The following is a 19,227-nucleotide window of genomic DNA, read 5'->3' as shown; positions in this document are numbered from 1 at the left end:
CAACAACCTTGGCCATTCTCTTAGTTATGCCTTCAATGTCCATAGAAAGACCTCGGCGATCCACTAAGAAACAAGCAAGTCTTTTCACACGCCCCTTGACCCCTTTTTGGTTTCCACTGAGTTCTTTCAAAAGAAAGGATTCGATTATGTCTTCAGCATCAAAAACAATGTCTTTGACATCTTCCAAGAAGTTTCTCACTACTTCACTCCCATGTTTCTTGGCATCTGCATCTTTCAACAACGACTGTAACATTCTCATCTGACATTTTAGATCATCAACTTTCTCATGAACTCCCTGCAGTCGATCAGATTCTCGGCCCAAGAGCTCCCAGAGTTTCTGCACTCCAAACGACACAACTCCCTCAGCCATCACTATTCTCCTGTTCCACCATTACAAACTTGTAGTAAGATTTAAAACCGTTTATGATAATCCTTGGTTGATCTAATAAAACATGATACATGTCAGAGGAACTTAACTTACTTTTGTTCAAACAACTTATAACCAGATTTGATTAAATGCTTAAAATTCGTAAAAACAAAAAGAGTTCTAACATTCCAACGAATTTTTGTTTTTAAAATCAGATTCAACCATAACAGAGCCCAAAACATAGATCAAAGCAAGTTAAACAGATAAAATAATGATATAAGAACATGATTTACCTTTCATGAAACAGCTCTACAACTTGCTTAGAGACGTTCTTTGGAAGAAGATATGAGTGACAATGAAAGAGAAGACTCCAAGTCAATGTTACCGACAGTCTGTGTTTTCTTTATCTTTTCTTTTTTCTTTTGTCGACTTTTCATTGATTTAGGTCCAAATGGACCAGTGAAATTTACAGCAACAAAAAGAGAAGCCCATTAAATGGGATTACACAAATTAAAGATCAACTTTAACCAAAATACAACTTTAACCTCAGCTTGTGGCTGAACCAACCGAAGCAAGATCAAACTCTTTTGTGGGAACGCACGAGTACTTGGCGCCAGAGATCATTAAAGGAGAAGGACATGGTGCTGCAGTGGACTGGTGGACGTTTGGGGTTCTTCTCTATGAGCTTTTATACGGGAAGACACCGTTCAATACGACAATGAGGAGACATTGTCCAACGTTGTGTTTCAGAACCTCAAGTTTCCTGATAGCCCGCTTGTGAGCTTCCAGGCAAAGGATTTGATCAGAAGGTTGGTGATGAAGAATCCGGAGAGCCGTCTCGGGTGGGAGAAAGGAGCTACAGAGATCAAGAGGCATCCTTTCTTTGAAGGATTGAACTGGGCTCTCATCCGCTGCGCCATTCCCCCTGAGCTGCCGGATGTGTATGAGAATGGTGCAACGGAAGCAACTTCTCCTAAAGGAAATAGTAATGGGTATCTTGAATGTAAAGCCATGGGAGATCATCTTGACTTCGAGTTGTTTTAGGGGATAGAGAAAAAAAGACAATACGGGTCTAAGCAGACAGAAACTCTATGGTTTAAGTTATCAATAGTACCGTTGTTGTTGTAGTAATCCATTTATAAGGTCTAAGAGGTGAAGTTTGCCTACTTTTTCCCTTATTTTCCCATTGGCTTTAAGGCAGAGAGCAGACGCTGAGATATGGATTTAAGTAGAAATAATGAAAATCTTACATATGGGTATATGTTTTTGTCCTTGACTAAGAAGAAGTTGTACATGTCTTGTTGTCTATCAGAGATATGATTCTCTTGAGACTTTTTAGCTTTGTTGTCTGCAAATGGTAATGCTGATAGCAATCTTGGTGATCTTCTTGGCAGCTACTTGATAAGTTTAGAAGGTTTTTTGTATTCTCCTTGTGAGTTTGATGGCAGAGCTCCTGAATCAGATTATAGAAGGGTTTTGTATTCTTCCAGCAACTTCGGAATGTCATCCATCCGCAACTGAGAATAGCAAAATGTAAAATTGACATGTCAGAGCATGTGCGGAAAGCCTGATGTTTGATTGATTGGTGTCAAATGTCAAGAGAGCTCATAACAGGAGGAGAGTATGCAGTATTACCTCGGAAGAACTTTTGATATGATAAAATGTAAACGTCTTCTTTTCGGGGAGGCCAAAATCAGCAGATGTTAAGCTGCTCTGTGCTCTGAGACACATACCCGCCACAACAACGAAAACAGACATGTGTGAAGGAAAGGAAGAATCAAATGTGAAATTTCATGACGTTTAATACTTTTCAGAGGGGTACAAAGCGATGCATTTACAATCAACTTTTATGCGAGGACTTCACAACATTAAGAAATGAATCAGTTCTGGCAATTCTTGGATTACAAAGTCTCAAGGGCTATTCAAGACACAAAAATGATATTCATATTAACTCTATATGACTCCTAAACTCTCAGGAGATTTATCTAAGTTATTGTAATGCCATGTGGTGATTCCAAGCGCAATCAAGGAACCACCATTTTAATTGAAATAGAAAGATAATCTACATTAACGAGAGCTGAGTTTGAAATAGTTGGAATGGGTAAAGAACTCACGTATATTTTTTGGTAACCAGTCGCTGATAATCTCGGAGCAAGGAACCAAGCTCTTTTAGTTGCAAAGTCTGTGGAGTGGACTCTTTCCAATGTTGACGAAGTGCTTCAGCTGCCATCTTTTCATTGAGAAGCATTTTCAGTACAAGAATAACACAATCACGACAAGAGCAAAAAACCACCTGAATCATGGAGGCTCCATTATCAATTACATCCCCCTCAATCAATCTGGTTCCTAACTCAACGAACTCTTCATCTTCTGACTCCTCGGGGATTTGAAGGCGTAACCCTGATGAAACAGAGATTCCCATTTTCTTTTGCAAGTCAGCAATAGTGGATCCCTCTTGTCCCCTTTCCTGCTATTACCAGACTCTTGGTGTTAAAACAAGTTGAAAAGCTAATTTAACTGCACTGACGAGAAACACATAAGATGACAAGCAGGGACATCAATTACCGTATCCAGTTCTCTCTCTGACTCCTTAGTTTCAGGAAGGTTTCTAAGTTGAGGTACAGAAGACCTCTTGGCTATCGGATCATCTGAGAAAAGAGAAAAAGAGTTAGAGAATGCTAGACATTAATCCACTTAATAAAGAGTCTGAGAAAAGAGAAAAACTTATTAAAGAGTTCCACATCCATTAATCCACTTCTTTCTTTCAAAACGAATAAGAACAATGTCAGAAGGCTAAACAGTTCACTAAGGTCAATCAGGTGTGTAAAACTTCAAAACTTTCAATACAAACTTGATAAAGAAAAAAAAAGAGTATGCTAGAAATTAATTGTCTCTAATTGCCTACAATCTGTGACCAGCACCAAGATTGTAACTGATAGCTAAGTTGGAGTAAAACATCAGTACAAATAATTGTTTAATACCTTCAGGAACCAGCCACCAAAGATCACCGAAAGTTGATTTTCCATCAAAACCACCAATTAAAAGATGACGAGCTCCAATACTGGTCATTGTATGGTAGGCTCGAGGAGGAGGAGGCTCGTCATTGCTTATTGGTAAGCGCTTCCACTGCGCAGTTACTAGCAACAACGCATAGAAAACAATGCTCAGCAAGAAAAATGATAACTTTACATTACAGTTGAATATCTCACTAGATTGTACTATTGTAAGTTACTGAGGTCGATTTTAAATTTCCAGTGATACTTAAGCAGAGGAGACGAATCTTATGAGAAGAGTGAGCAAGAACCTACCTCTATCTAAAATTATAGTGTCGTTATAATAGACATCATAACGACTCAGCCATCCACCAGTTCCATGTTCCCCAAATAACAGAAGCTTCATACATGAAAATTAATGATGTGAGTGATGTATGTCATGCGAAGCTATCCTTACACAAAAGAATAAACAGAAGCTGAAAAAGACATACATAATGTCCTCCAGATGTGACAGTGTGACCACATCGAGCAGATGGTGCTTGGCCAGGAAGCTTGAGTTGTGTCCATCCAGGTGTTTCACGTTCTTTCTTCCACAACAAAGGTAAACCACAATAAGATCAGCAAACAGAACATAACAAATAAGAGGATATAATGCAATTTTCAAGTAATTTAATTAAGCATTAACCTTCATCTATTAAACCCTTCAAAGCCCACAGATCACCCATGATAGGGCCACCCCCTCCTGTCAAAGATAACCATAGCTTAGTTGTTATCAGCTCAAGCAAAACAAAGATTTTGGCTCTTGAGTACCTCGGCCACCAAAAACAAGTAAACGTTTCTCAACCATGGTGGCTGTATGACCACATCTAGGAGGTGGCAACGACCCCGAAACCGACAGCTCCATCCATTCAAGAGACACTAACAGACACCAAGAAAGATGACATTATCATAAACTTAAAACATTTTTATTACAAAACTGAAGTAGACGAGAGATATACTTGTGTCCATAACATACACATCTGACAGCCATTTTTTACCATCCCAGCCGCCACACCTGCCCATAATCATAGGTTAAGCCAATGCATGCAACAAGCTGATGGAAAGTCTAAAATTTCTGATACTCACAGCACAATTTTCTGGTTGCCAATAGCAGCGGCAGCAGAAAAATCACGAGGCGTGGGTAAGTCGCCAAAGCTGGTTAGCTCAGACCACTGCCATATATCTGCAGAAAATAATAGCCGCCCTCATAGAAGTGCCAAAGCATAGAATTAAAAACTCTGAGGCACACTTACCAGTATCTAGAACCCAGAAGTCACCCAGCCTGTAATTGATTTATAGAAATAAGCTATTTAGAATGTAAAAACGCTTATAAGTAGAAAATAAATAGTAGTGCGCACCTTTTGCCACCAGAGCGTCCACCAAAGATGAACATATGACAATCAATAGTGATGGCAACATGAAACGCGCGAGGTGTAGGACCAACTTTTCCTTCAGATACGCTGCCACTACACTCTGGCTCGAACCAGAGTTTGTTCTCTAGTCGACGGGATAAAGAGAACATGATTAAAAAGTTATCATATGATGCTAGGAAACAAAACTAGCAAAATAAGAAAAGAGAGTATCCATCTGATTCCTCTTCAACAACACCAAATCGAATAATCTCATCTTGAAGTTTTCAGCTTTCTATAGTTTTTTTTTTTTTGCAAAGTAACTATCTTTGATGTAAGCATCGTTCAATCAAATAAACTACTAGAGACAATAGTCATTACAAGCAGAGCAAGCCAAGAACGTAACATATGATACTTAAAGCAATGCCAAGGAAACAATAATCCTAAGGCTAAAGTATGATATTTACCAATGTCATAGACAATGATGTCGTTGAGGAACTTCTTGTCGACTAGGCCGCCGAACCCCACGACCATGGATTTTCCGACATTGACAGCTGTATGTCCACTGATGAAGAATAAAAATCATCAGCTGAAATTAAAATCGAAAAATTGAATCGAGAAGAAGTAATTAATTTACCTCCTGGGCTGTGGAGGAGTTCCGGTGAAAGCGGAAGAGGAAAACGCACGGATCACCGCGTTTTTGGATTCGCTTCAACTAGTAGACTTCTCCCAAGTCAAAAACAAATTTGCAGAGATCGAAAGGACTCTCTCTCTTGTTTTGTTTTTGAATCATCGACTAATCTCCATCCTACAACGGCCAGCATTTTTGTTTTTATTTATTTTTAATTTTAAATTGGTATATATTATAATATATATGTGTCTATCAATTTTTAAAACATAGTAAGTTTACTATATATTTTTTCATTGAATAGATTATTTCAAACTTTAATATGTATCTCTATTTTCTTATATATATATATATTTTAGATTATTATTTCATTATTAAAATCGTAACTATATATATAAAGATTAGTCTAATATTGTTTTATTGTCATATTCAAATATATGGTAACATTTCACAAATTTAGAAAGTTTTTAAAACATTAAACTTTTCGCTTCATAGATTTATATTATTGAATAAATAATTAAACATTTAGTTTTTTTTTGTTTAATTTTTAAAATAAACTATATAGTTTAAAATTTGTTTTTATTGGTTTAAAGTAGTAAAGATTAATCATTGTTAGATAATATGATTTTTGTTATTTTAAAAAAAAACTTTATAATTTTTAAAAGTTAATATCGACAAATATTTAAATATTTAACATATAAAGATATAGTATTACAACATTAAATTATATCTATTTAATTTATACTATCTATAAATCCAATGGATCATCTATTGTTTAAATCCAATTATTGATAGCCAATAAAAATTTCTGGTAGGCCCAAAATGTAAATGATAAAATTAGTTATTAAATGTAACATGACTTTCCAGGAATATGTTCATTAGGTCCATTTTTAAGAAAATCATACATGAATCAAAGTTGTAACTTCTGTTTTAATATCTTTCTTATTATATAAAGCTTGGTTCTTCAAAGTTGTTAATTAACGTGATACACATGACAATCATATATTTAAGATTGTGACATGTGTTAATCTATCTCATAATTAAAAATATATATACTAAGATATTAACAAAAATGAATTTTATCAAAAAATAATTATAAATATTATTTAATAGTAATTTTCCTTTTTTAAATCCTAATCAAAATATAATTGCAAAAGATTATTTGATAATATTGTGACATGTGTTTGTATGTATAAGACAAAATATATAAATAATTTAACAGTACGCATAAGAAAAAATATATAAATAATTTAACAGAATTTTTTATACTAAAAATAAAATAGTTGTATAAAATATAAAAGAAAAACTAATTATTAAATAATTAGTTTCCCTTTTAAAAGTCTAAATAAAATAAACATATAAAAGTAATCTTATTTTTCTTATAATTAACTAACTTTACTTTTTAATAATTTTGTGTTAACAAAAAATATAAACCAAAAAAACCTTCAAATATTTCACCTGATATGATTGTGACATGTGTCAACTAAAAAAATTAGATTGTAAATGTGTCAATAAAAACTATCATTATGTGAAAATAAGTTTTTCTTCTTCTAAAATCTAAATAAAAGAGATTTCTAAAAAAAATTATTTTCTAATCTTAACCAATTAAGATATTTTTTTTTACATATCCAAACCAGAGAAAATTGTAAAATTTGATTTAATAGTAATTTTTACTTAAAACAATTAATGATAAACATGATAGTACCAATTATTTAATTAACAAGAAAATTGTAAAAATATTAATGATATTGAAAAAAACAAATTTCGAAAATGGCAACTTTAAAAAAAATGTAATATTAAATGGAAATATTTATTTGATAGAAATTTTATTTTTCTAAATCCTAGATAAAATATAATTGTAAAAGATTATATAATATTAATTTTCTTTTCTAATATCCTAAAAAGAAACTGCAAAAGAATATTTGTTAGTTGTTTTGGTTTTTTATAAAAAGAATCCTAAACAAAAAAAATTGTATCATATTTTTAAGTCCTAACCAAAAGAGAATTGTAAAATTTTATTTGATAATATTTTTAATAGAGTATTTGATGATGAAAATGATACTAAAATTATTTAATTAACAAAAAAATATAAAATTAGTATTAATACGAATTGTAAAAACTGTAATTTTAAAATTATATATTAATAACTAAAAATAATTATTTTCATCTGGGTTACTCTGTTTCACGTGGGTGCTGTGTGGTATCAGTTTTCAATCAAAAGTGCTGATCACTTGAGTAGTGAAAATTGGATTTGTAATAGGGAACCAGGTCGCGATCGAATGGAACTAAGAGACTTTCTGAGGTATATATATATATATATATATGATTGCGCCATTGATATTATAATGATGTTCAGTGATCTCTATCAAAGCATCGTTCTATCTCCAGTTCCGACTAAACAAGTCAACTAAACATACAAATGTATTTCAAACTTAGCATTACAGTGAATGAGCATCCAACAGATAAACGGAATATTGCAGACAAGATATGTCAACTTTAAAACACCAATACAACAAGAAAACGACGTATTATCACATCACACAGTCAATAGTGGGTACTGATTCTGAGTAGGTTCACCTGAAAACCGAATAATAAAAAGGTTAGATAGTTGAGACTTTCACACATAACTTCAAGAAAGAACAATATTGACATTATACCAAAAATATATATATATACCTGAGAACGTTTTATTCTCCTTATTCCTCGCCATCATACTGTAATTGAACACTAGGAATGTGTTGGACTTTGTGGTAACTTTCCCCACCGGGTACGAGTGTCGTCTTCCACTCTTTGTTCTCACATGTGACGATTTTCAGTTCCTTTAAAGAAGTGATATACTTGAGCCCTTCCGGTAACTCCTTCAACTTTTCACATAACCGTATAGACAAGGTACGAAGACATGGCATCGACCCTTCTTCGACTATCCACTCTTCCAAGTCGTATAGGAACGATATTTCTAGCTTACATAATTGGGGGAATCCCCCTTTTGAACACACCATCTTCCTCCCATCGAAAGATCTGTAACGTAATACAACCGAATTTAAATGAAGCAACTTTTCCAGAATCTGCAGTGGATCCTCATCCATTTTACATATACGTAGAGATATGTGTGCAAGGTGGGGAGGCAATCGAGAGTGATCAGGAAGCCTTGTCATACGTATCTCCAGCACTAGATGCCTTAGATGAATGAAATTACAAACGAAATCCAAATCATAAGCCTCATCGAATGAGTTCATATGGAGCAGTTTAAGCGTCTCCAGGTCTCTTAATTCACAGAGAGATGACGCTAGAACTTCAGAGGAAGAAGTCTGAGATATAGCCGGAGAGTCCTGAGCCTCTTCAATCGGAGGAAGTCTGTGATGCTACCGTATTCTGGTCGGAAGCCGCCCAAGCACTCCAGGTTCACTAGATTACCCAATTCCAACTTTGTTTTAGCGTCAATTAAAATGGGAAGTATTAGGAACCTCAACTCTACCATCTCTTTAAAGATACTTGGCAGATAAACTTCTTTCCTGGAGAAAATTCTCAAATAGATTAGAAGCTTTAGATTCCGTAAAGAAGAAGGTACATGAGTTGCCCAATCCATTTCTAAGCTCAAATATCTCAAATGAATGAGCTTTCCAATGCTGGATGGTATTCCCCCTTCTCTAACGTCGCTTTTATCATCTAAACTCAAATCTAAGACCCTAAGCAATTGTAAATTTCGGAATTCTTGACCTGACTGCTTCCACAAGTTGCTGTCGAGTCCAAAACCCAAAACAGATCTAGCTTTTTGATTGTTTTTACGTCCCAGCATATCAAATGCATTACCACCACCGTGTACTGCGAGTCTTCGAGATCTAGTAGGAGTATGCGCATTGATGGTAGAGGTGGAAGAAGTAGGTACTTTGATAAACTGAAGAAACTTCTCTTCTTTGGCTTTATATAAGCATACTTCTCTCATCATGTCATGCATACTCAATTCATCTTTTACTGCAATAACCATATTTCTCCTTACTAGCTCGTCTATGTATTCTTCTCCAATTTTCCTAGTGGTTGCTCCATCGCCGCTTGATGTTATTATTCCTTCTGCTTCCCAGAGATAATACAATGTCTCCACTTGTATCTTGTCATCTTCGGGAAAATGAGCTAGGTAGAGGAAGCAATGCTTTAACTGCATTGGCAAATCTTCATAGCTCGTAGACAATACTCGGTAAACCGAATCTTGACTGTTTTCATCTATGCGAACTATCTGAGTTTGAATATCGTCATATACTCTTTTCCACTCTTCAACCATATTTTTATTAGCTAACAAGCCTCCCAACACTTTAACGGCTAATGGTAGTCCTCCACAATATGTGACCATTTTCTTACCCATGGCTTCTAGTTCCTCATCAACATCAAATTCTGAATACAGTAACACACGTTATAAGATCAGAGTCTTGTAATAATAATATGTGTCTAGTCTTTTCAAATGTTTTTAAAATATATATTTATAACAATATGCAGTAAATATTCTATAATTAATAAACACACTAAAGTACAAAGAAAACATTGTATATTATTTGTTTTATATTCACAATGAAGTTCATTTCTATTTTTTCTTAACATTTCAATATATATAAAAATACATTTTAAATCCTATGAAACATATTTTGTATACACCAAATAGCATAGCAGAAACGATATAAATGTCGGAATTCTAAATTTTAATTAATATAAATATGATAAAATCAACTATTTTATTTTTATAATAAAAATAGTGTAAGAAAAAAGAAAATCTAAAATTGAAACTTTTAAAATATTAGTAACTTTATAATTAATAAAATTTCATAGTTTTAGTATTACTCCCTCCGTTTCAATTTAAATGTCGTTCTGGAGAAAAATTTTAGTGTCGTTTTATGATTTCAATGCAACATTTATTAATAAGATTCTTCTGTTTATTTTTTCATGGGTTGAAATATGGTTAGGTGTATGGGTAATGATGTTTTTATTTTGAAAATGTACAAAATTAAACGTTTTTTTAATCCGTGTGCATAAGTCTAAAACGACAAATAAAGTGAAACGGAGGGAGTATTAATTTATAGAGTTTTAGGTGTATGTCATTCCAGAGAGGATAATTTGGGAATTACTACACAAGTTTTTTGATAAGAAGGCATGCAAGAGATATCATGCTTTCTGGACGTACCTGTTATCTCTCTTCTAGGGAATGCTATGCTCTCACATAGCTTCCAACTTTCTTCAGGAGTAAGGATTTTTGGTCTAAAGGGAAAACATGCTGGGTCGGCATGCAAACCAACACCTTCATTACGTGAAGTAAGAATCATCTTCCAACCACCTGCAATTATAATTCATCTCAGAGACTCAAAGGCATTTATGAAATGTGGGGTACTTAAGTAATGTATGTACAATAAGAGAGCTCGCCTCTTTCTTGGGGGAAAACGTCTTTTATTACATCCCAATCTTCTTTTGTCCATACATCATCCATGACAATTAAATATTTAGATGTTTCCAACAAGTGAAAGAGCTCAGCCTGGAGTGTACCCTCATTCGTATGTTCGATGCCCTTATCATGTGGTCTAAGGTCTTGCAATAACTTCTGCCAAATATCCTTCCGCTTAAAATCTTGCGAAACGCAGATCCAAGCGAATCCATCAAATTGACTTCGAACAATGTCATGATGAAAGACTTGTCTTGCAAGAGTGGTTTTCCCAATTCCACCCATCCCGGATATGGAAACTACTTGGATGTTATCATTCTCCACCAAATGACCTACCAATTCCTTAACACTCTGTTCCACCCCCACAAGATCCTTTTGAGATCTCTTTGGATATGTTTGTTGGATCTCCCTTTGCCTCTCTTGTAGAGAGGGTGATCTGTAGACGATCTGTTGTATTCCAAAGCTCTGCATTTGGGCAACAACCTTGGCCATTCTCTTAGTTATGCCTTCAATGTCCATAGAAAGACCTCGGCGATCCACTAAGAAACAAGCAAGTCTTTTCACACGCCCCTTGACCCCTTTTTGGTTTCCACTGAGTTCTTTCAAAAGAAAGGATTCGATTATGTCTTCAGCATCAAAAACAATGTCTTTGACATCTTCCAAGAAGTTTCTCACTACTTCACTCCCATGTTTCTTGGCATCTGCATCTTTCAACAACGACTGTAACATTCTCATCTGACATTTTAGATCAGCAACATGCTCATGCACTCCCTGCAATCGCTCAGATTCTCGACTCAAGAGCTCCCAGAGTTTCTGAACTCCAAACGACACAACTCCCTCAGCCATCACTATTCTCCTGTTCCATCATTACAAACTTGTATAGTAAGATTTAAAACCGTTTATGATAATCGTTGGTTGATCTAATAAAACATGATACATGTCAGAGGAACTTTAACTTACTTTTTTGTTCAAACAACTTATAACAAGATTTGATTAAATGCTTAAAATTCGTAAAACAAGATTTGTAATAATCCAATGAATATTTGTTTTTAAATCAGATTCAACCACAACAGAGCCCAAAAGATAGATCAAAGCAAGTTAAACAGAAAAAATAATGATACAAGAACATGATTTACCTTTCAGGTGAAACAGATCTGCAACTTGCTTACCTACGTTCTTTGGAAGAAGATATGAGTGACAATGAAAGAGAAGACTCCAAAGTCAACGTTACCGACAGTCTGTGTTTTCTTTTATCTTTTCTTTTTTTCTTTTGTCGAATTTTCATTGATTTAGGTCCAAATGGACCATTGAAATTTACAGCAACAAAAAGAGAAGCCCATTAAATGAAACGCGTTTTAGGTCCTTCTCTATGAGCTTTTAACACCATTCAAAGGTTACGACAATGAGGAGACGTTGTCCAACGTTGTGTTTCAGAACCTCAAGTTTCCTGATAGCCCGCTTGTGAGCTTCCAGGCAAAGGATTTGATCACAAGGTTGGTGATGAAGGATCCGGAGAGCCGTCTCGGGTCAGAGAAAGGAGCTGCAGAGATCAAGAGGCATCCTTTCTTTGAAGGATTGAACTGGGCTCTCATCCGCTGCGCCATTCCCTCTGAGCTGCCTGATGTGTATGAGAATGGTGCAACGGCTCCTAAAGAGCATAATAATGGGTATCTTGAATGTAAAGCCATGGGAGAGCATCTTGAGTTCGAGTTGTTTTAGGGGATAGAGAAAAAAAAGACAATACGGGTCCAGAAACTCTGTGGTTAAGTTATCAATAGTGACGTTGCTGTTGTGATCCATTTATAAGGTCTAAAGAGGTAAATTTTACCTCTTTTTTCCCTTACTTTCCCATTGGCTTCAAGGCAAAGGAATCTATTTTCAAAGCCCCAAGCAAAAAAAAAAAAAAAAAAAGAAATAGCAGACGCTGAGATATGGATTAAGTAGAGATATAATGGAAATCTTACATATGCTTATTATCTTTTTGTCCTTGACTAAGAAGTTGTACATATCTTATTGTCTATCAGAGAGATGATTCTATGATAGCAATCTCGGTGATCTTCTTGGCAGCTACTTGATGAGTTTCATGGCAGAGCTCCTCAATCAGATTACAAGGGTTTTGTATTCTTCCAACAACTTGAGGATGTCATCCATCCGCAACTGAGTAGTAATGTAAACTTTATAAGTAAGCCTGAGGTTTGATTGATTGGTGTCAAATGTTCAAGAGAGCTAATAACAGGATGAAAGTACGCAGTAGTACCTCGGAAGAAGTTTCCATATGATAAAACGTAAAGGTCTTCTTTCCGGGGAGGCCAAATTCAGCAGATGCTAAGCTGCCCTGTGCTCTGAGACATACCCGCCACAACAATGAAAACAAACATGTGTAATAACTCACGTGCAAAGATAATCTACATTAACAAGAGCTGAGTTTGAAAGAGTTGGAATGGGTAAGAACTCACGTGTATTTTCGGGTAACCAGTCGCTGATAATCTCGGAGCAAGGAACTAAGCTCTTTTAATTGCAAAGTCTCTGGAGTGGACTCTTTCCAATGTTGACGAAGTGCTTCAGCTGCCATCTTTTCATTGAGAAGCATTTTCAGCACAAGAATAACACAATCTCACATCCTGAAATAGACAACAGGAAAAATTAACCTGAATCATGGAGGCTCCATTATCAACTACATCTCCCTCAATCAATCTGGTTCCTAACTCAACGAACTCTTGATCTTCTGACTCCTCGGGGATCTGAAGGCGTAAAATTGATGGAACAGAGATTCCCATTTTCTTTTGCAAGTCAACGATAGTGGATCCCTCTCGTCCCCTTTCCTGCTGTGATTATAGACTCTCAATGTTATAACATGTTGAAAAGCTAAGTTAACTGCATTGGCGAGAAACACAGAAGATGACAAGCAGGGACTTCAATTACCGTTATCCAAATCTCTCCCTGACTCTTTAGACTCCGGAGGATTTCTAAGTTGAGGTACAGAAGACCTCTTGGCTATCGGATCAGCTGAGAAAAATGAAAAAGAGAACATTTTCAGAAGGCTAAACAGTTCAGTAAAACTTCAAAACTTTCAATACAAACTTGATAAAGAAAAAAAAAAAAGAGTATGCTAGAAATTAAGTATTCTCTTTGTGAGTTTCATAGCAGAGCTCCTCAATCAGATTACAAGGGTTTTGTATTCTTCCAGCAACTTGGGGATGTCATCCCTCCGTAACTGAGAATAACAAAATGTAAAATTGACATGTCAGAGCATGTGCCAAGAGCCTGATGTGTTGATTGATTGCTGTCAAATGTTCAAGAGAGCTCATAACAGGAGAGTATGCAGTATTACCTCGGAAGAACTTTTGATATGATAAAATGTAAACGTCTTCTTTTCGGGGAGGCCAAAATCAGCAGATGTTAAGCTGCTCTGTGCTCTGAGACACATACCCGCCACAACAACGAAAACAAACATGTGTGAAGGAAAGGAAGAATCAAATGTGAAATTTCATGACGTTTAATACTTTTCAGAGGGGTACAAAGCGATGCATTTACAATCAACTTTTATGTGAGGACTTCACACTCTCAGGAGATTTATCTAAGTTATTCTAATGCCATGTGGTGATTCCAAGCGCAATAAAGGAACCACCATTTTAATTGAAATAGAAAGATAATCTACATTAACGAGAGCTGAGTTTGAAATAGTTGGAATGGGAAAAGAACTCACGTATATTTTCGGGTAACCAGTCGCTGATAATCTCGAAGCAAGGAACCAAGCTCTTTTAGTTGCAAAGTCTGTGGAGTGGACTCTTTCCAATGTTGACGAAGTGCTTCAGCTGCCATCTTTTCATTCAGAAGCATTTTCAGTACAAGAATAACACAATCACGACAAGAGGAAAAAACCACGGCTCGATTATCAATTACATCTCTCTCAATCAATCTGGTTCCTAACTCAACGAACTCTTCATCTTCTGACTCCTCGGGGATTTGAAGGCGTAACCCTGATGAAACAGAGATTCCCATTTTCTTTTGCAAGTCAACGATAGTGGATCCCTCTCGTCCCCTTTCCTGCTGTGATTATAGACTCTCAATGTTATAACATGTTGAAAAGCTAAGTTAACTGCATTGGCGAGAAACACAGAAGATGACAAGCAGGGACTTCAATTACCGTATCCAGTTCTCTCTCTGACTCCTTAGTTTCAGGAAGGTTTCTAAGTTGAGGTACAGAAGACCTCTTGGCTATCGGATCATCTGAGAAAAGAGAAAAAGAGTTAGAGAATGCTAGACATTAATCCACTTAATAAAGAGTCTGAGAAAAGAGAAAAACTTATTAAAGAGTTCCACATCCATTAATCCACTTCTTTCTTTCAAAACGAATAAGAACAATGTCAGAAGGCTAAACAGTTCACTAAGGTCAATCAGGTGTGTAAAACTTCAAAACTTTCAATACAAACTTGATAAAGAAAAAAAAAGAGTATGCTAGAAATTAATTGTCTCTAATTGCCTACAATCTGTGACCAGCACCAAGATTGTAACTGATAGCTAAGTTGGAGTAAAACATCAGTACAAATAATTGTTTAATACCTTCAGGAACCAGCCACCAAAGATCACCGAAAGTTGATTTTCCATCAAAACCACCAATTAAAAGATGACGAGCTCCAATACTGGTCATTGTATGGTAGGCTCGAGGAGGAGGAGGCTCGTCATTGCTTATTGGTAAGCGCTTCCACTGCGCAGTTACTAGCAACAACGCATAGAAAACAATGCTCAGCAAGAAAAATGATAACTTTACATTACAGTTGAATATCTCACTAGATTGTACTATTGTAAGTTACTGAGGTCGATTTTAAATTTCCAGTGATACTTAAGCAGAGGAGACGAATCTTATGAGAAGAGTGAGCAAGAACCTACCTCTATCTAAAATTATAGTGTCGTTATAATAGACATCATAACGACTCAGCCATCCACCAGTTCCATGTCCCCCAAATAACAGAAGCTTCATACATGAATATTAATGATGTGAGTGATGTATGTCATGCGAAGCTATCCTTACACAAAAGAATAAACAGAAGCTGAAAAAGACATACATAATGTCCTCCAGATGTGACAGTGTGACTACATCGAGCTGATGGTGCTTGGCCAGGAAGCTTGAGTTGTGTCCATCCAGGTGTTTCACGTTCTTTCTTCCACAACAAAGGCGTAACCCTGATGAAACAGAGATTCCCATTTTCTTTTGCAAGTCAACGATGGTGGATCCCTCTTGTCCCCTTTCCTGCTGTGACCAAACTCTTGGTGTTTAACAAGTTTTAAAGCTAAGTTAACTGCATTGGGAAGAAACGCATAAGATGACACGCTAATTCAATTACCGTATCCAGTTCTCTCTCTGACTCCTTAGTCTCAGGAGGGTTTCTAAGTTGAGGTACAGAAGACCTCTTGGCTATCGGATCATCTGCGAAAAAAGAAAAAGAGATAGGGTATTGTGATGGAAGCATAGAAGTCTTGAATTAGATCCCTATTTAGAGTTCCACATCATTAATCCACTTCTTTCTTTCTAAACGAATAACAACATTTTCAGAAAGCTAAACAGTTCAGTAAATTCAATCAGATGTGTAAAACTTTCAATACAAACTTGATAAAGAAAAATAAAAGAGTATGCTAGAAATCAAGTGTCTCTAAGACCATCTCCAACCCATCCCTATTTTTATCTCTATATTTTTCCCTTCAAAGCCCACAGATCGCCCATGATAGGGCCACCACCTCCTGTCAATGATAACCATATCACACACCATAATTTCAGTTTAGTTGTTATCAGCTCAAGCAAAACAAATTGTGATCCTGACTCATACCACAAAACAGAACCAAAGAAATATGAAAGTAGTGAATTCATTTACAAGTGTTAATCCTTTCGGATTGAAAGAAGGTTTCTACATTACATATACCATCAGTACACTAAGTCAGGAAACTTCATTAAATAATTGGAAGTTATTAATTAACAGCGATAGGTAAACAAAACACATCGGCATCCCTGACAAGTTTGGTTTATGAAAAGGTGGAATAGCAAATAAATCATTCAGTTTTTTACTTTTATCTATAATCTAAGTCCTCCAAGAACACTCATCAGTTGCAGTAATTAGTCTAATATGCAAAGACCTTTAACTTATTTAAGGAATGGTGATAAGTCAACAGCAAAAATCGACAAAGTTTTGTGTTCTGGAGTTATACCTCGGCCACCAAAAACAAGTAAACGTTTCTCAACCATGGTGGCTGTATGACCACATCTAGGAGGTGGCAACGACCCCGAAACCGACAGCTCCATCCATTCAAGGGACACTAACAGACACCAAGAAAGATGACATTATCGTAAACTTAAAACAAGTTTTATTACAAAACTGAAGTAGACGAGAGATATACTTGTGTCCATAACATACACATCTGACAGCCATTTTTTACCATCCCAGCCGCCACACCTGCCAATGGTCATAGGTTAAGCCAATGCATGCAACAAGCTGATGAACGTCTAAAATTTCTGAATACTCACAACACGATTTTCTGGTTCCCAATAGCAGCGGCAGCAGAAAAATCACGAGGCGTGGGTAAGTCGCCAAAGCTGGTTAGCTCAGACCACTGCCATATATCTACAGAAAATAATAGCCGCCCTCATAGAAGTGCCAAAGCATAGAATTAAAAACTCCGAGGCCCACTTACCTGTATCTAGAACCCAGAAGTCACCCAGCCTGAAATTGATTTATAGAAATGAGCTATTTTAGAATATAATAACGCTTATAATTAGAAAATAAATAGTAGTGAGTACCTCTTGCCACCAGAGCGTCCACCAAAGATGAACATATGACAATCAATAGTGATGGCAACATGAAAGGCGCGCGGTGTAGGGCCAACTTTTCCTTCAGAAACGCTGCCAGTACATTCTGGCTCAAACCAGAGTTTGTTCTCTAGTCGAGAGGATAAAGAAGAAGCAAATCATAAGACAAACCCGATTATCACATGATCAAAAAAGCTACACATATATGATACTTAAAACAAGGCCAAGGAGGGGACAAAAGAAGCTCAGAAACAAAACTAGCAAAATAAGAAAAGAGAGTATCCATCTGATTCCTCTTCAAGAACACCAAATCGAATAATCTAATCGTGAAGTTTTCAGATTTCTATACTTTTTGCAAAGAAACTATCTTTGATATAAGCATCATTCTAAACAAAGCTTAACAGACAATTAACTACTAGAAACACTAGTCATTACAAGAAGAACAAGCCAAGACAGTAGTAACTAATAAAAAAAGCATCTTCTTTGGATCAATATGATATTTACCAATGTCATAGACAATGATGTCGTTGAGGAACTTCTTGTCGACGAGGCCGCCGAACACCACGACCATGGATTTTCCGACATTGACAGCTGTATGTCCACTGATTGAAGAATAAAAAATCATCAGCTGAAATTAAAATCGAAAAATTGAATCGACAAGAAGTAATTAATTTACCTCCTGGGCTGCGGAGGAGCTCCGGTGAAATCGGAAGAGGAAGCTCGAACCCAGTGATGCATATGTTTGGCGATTGATGTCTGAAACGCACGGATCACCGCGTTTTGGATTCGCTTCAACTAGTAGACTTCTCCCAAGGGAAAAACAAATTTGCAGAGATCGAAAGGACTCCCTCTCCTGTTTTGTTTTTAAATCATCAACTAGATCTCCATCCTGCAACAGCCGGCATTTTTGTTTTGGTTTATTTTAAATTCTAAATTAGTATATATTATAATATATATATATGTCTATCAATTTTTAAAACATAATAAGTTTACTATATATTTTTTCATTGAATGGATTGTTTCAAACTTTAATATGTATCTCTATTTTCTTATATATATATATATATATTTGGATTATTATTTCATTATTAAAATCGTAACTATATATATAAAAATTAGTCTAATATTGTTTTATTGTCATATTCAAAGATATGGTAACATTTCACAAATTTAGAAAGTTTTTAAAAAATTAAACTTTTCGCTTCGTAGATTTATATTATTGAATAAATAATTAAACATTTAGTTTTTTTGTTTAATTTTTAAAATAAACTATATAGTTTAAGATTTGTTTTTATTGGTTTAAAGTAGTAAAGATTAATCATTGTTAGATAATATGATTTTTGTTATTTTAAAAAAAAAATTATAATTTTAAAAGTTAATATCAACAAATATTTAAATATTTAACATATAAAGGTATACTATTACAACATTAAATTATATCTATTTATTTTATACTATCTATAAATCCAATGGATCATCTATTGTTTAAATCCAATTATTGATAGCCAATAAAAATTTCTGGTAGATCCAAAATTTAAATGATAAAATTAGTTATTAAATGTAACATGACTTTCTAGGAATATATCCATTAGGTCCATTTTTAAGAAAATCATACATGAATCAAAGTTGTAAC

The 19,227-nt window shown here is 35.3% G+C and overlaps 3 protein-coding genes and 1 long non-coding RNA gene across 6 annotated transcripts in view; all 4 read right to left on the bottom strand.

The window, feature by feature from the left end:
- Window positions 1-12,036, bottom strand: part of LOC106339532 (disease resistance protein RPP8-like) — a 19,233-nt gene extending 7,197 nt beyond the window's left edge. Inside the window, exons 1-4 of one of the 2 annotated variants that reach the window (XM_013778360.1) lie at window positions 11,932-12,036; window positions 10,780-11,651; window positions 10,544-10,693; window positions 9,044-9,762 (exon numbers count right to left, since the gene is read on the bottom strand). In XM_013778360.1, the coding sequence (XP_013633814.1) occupies window positions 9,044-9,762; window positions 10,544-10,693; window positions 10,780-11,641 (1,731 nt within the window). In that variant the 5' untranslated portion in view covers window positions 11,642-11,651; window positions 11,932-12,036. The remainder of the gene's footprint in view (window positions 1-9,043; window positions 9,763-10,543; window positions 10,694-10,779; window positions 11,652-11,931) is intronic. The other variant, XM_013778359.1, reaches the window with a different exon arrangement.
- LOC106339536 (acyl-CoA-binding domain-containing protein 5-like) lies at window positions 1,618-5,313 on the bottom strand. Of its 2 annotated transcripts, none has more exons than XM_013778367.1 (15): window positions 5,216-5,313; window positions 4,758-4,896; window positions 4,653-4,681; window positions 4,486-4,582; window positions 4,359-4,414; window positions 4,171-4,278; window positions 4,046-4,102; window positions 3,852-3,943; window positions 3,676-3,760; window positions 3,349-3,504; window positions 2,933-3,015; window positions 2,661-2,837; window positions 2,482-2,597; window positions 2,003-2,087; window positions 1,618-1,884 (listed from the first exon to the last, which is right to left on the bottom strand). In XM_013778367.1, the coding sequence occupies exons 1-15, from the start codon at window positions 5,280-5,282 to the stop codon at window positions 1,831-1,833; spliced, it is 1,401 nt and encodes a 466-aa protein (XP_013633821.1). In that variant the 5' UTR covers window positions 5,283-5,313; the 3' UTR covers window positions 1,618-1,830. The 2 variants fall into 2 exon arrangements, with proteins under 2 accessions (XP_013633821.1, XP_013633820.1); XM_013778366.1 differs by having other exon boundaries at window positions 1,619-1,884; window positions 2,661-2,834.
- On the bottom strand, window positions 7,738-8,674 carry LOC106339540. Its single transcript, XR_001269179.1, has 2 exons — window positions 8,053-8,674; window positions 7,738-7,953 (listed from the first exon to the last, which is right to left on the bottom strand). It is a non-coding gene; the product is annotated as an uncharacterized LOC106339540 (long non-coding RNA).
- A 687-nt stretch (window positions 12,037-12,723) lies between the features above and the next one.
- Window positions 12,724-18,491, bottom strand: LOC106339537 (host cell factor-like). The gene is given in 15 exon segments (XM_013778368.1): window positions 12,724-12,952; window positions 14,127-14,211; window positions 14,502-14,842; window positions 14,943-15,025; window positions 15,359-15,514; window positions 15,686-15,770; window positions 15,862-15,953; window positions 16,454-16,534; window positions 16,997-17,104; window positions 17,186-17,241; window positions 17,313-17,409; window positions 17,480-17,508; window positions 17,586-17,724; window positions 18,099-18,196; window positions 18,271-18,491. Coding segments are annotated over 15 exon segments (1,569 nt in total). The 5' UTR covers window positions 18,333-18,491; the 3' UTR covers window positions 12,724-12,895.
- Between the last annotated feature and the right edge of the window lie 736 nt (window positions 18,492-19,227).

This window comes from Brassica oleracea, chromosome C4, assembly GCF_000695525.1.
Source record: "Brassica oleracea var. oleracea cultivar TO1000 chromosome C4, BOL, whole genome shotgun sequence".
Lineage (NCBI taxonomy): Eukaryota > Viridiplantae > Streptophyta > Magnoliopsida > Brassicales > Brassicaceae > Brassica > Brassica oleracea.
The sequence above is the reverse complement of the archived record's forward strand: the minus strand, read 5'-3'. Positions and strand labels throughout refer to the sequence as shown.

Bases quoted from the DNA above. Each gene is read 5' to 3' on its own strand.
- LOC106339536 (XM_013778367.1), bottom strand. From the start codon at position 5,282: ATGGTCGTGGGGTTCGGCGGCCTAGTCGACAAGAAGTTCCTCAACGAC. The intron at 4,103-4,170 runs GTACTCAAGAGC...TATCTTTGACAG, and splicing joins ACTTGTTTTTGGTGGCCGAG to GAGGGGGTGGCCCTATCATG. The intron at 3,761-3,851 runs GTATGTCTTTTT...TCATGTATGAAG, and splicing joins TCACATCTGGAGGACATTAT to CTTCTGTTATTTGGGGAACA.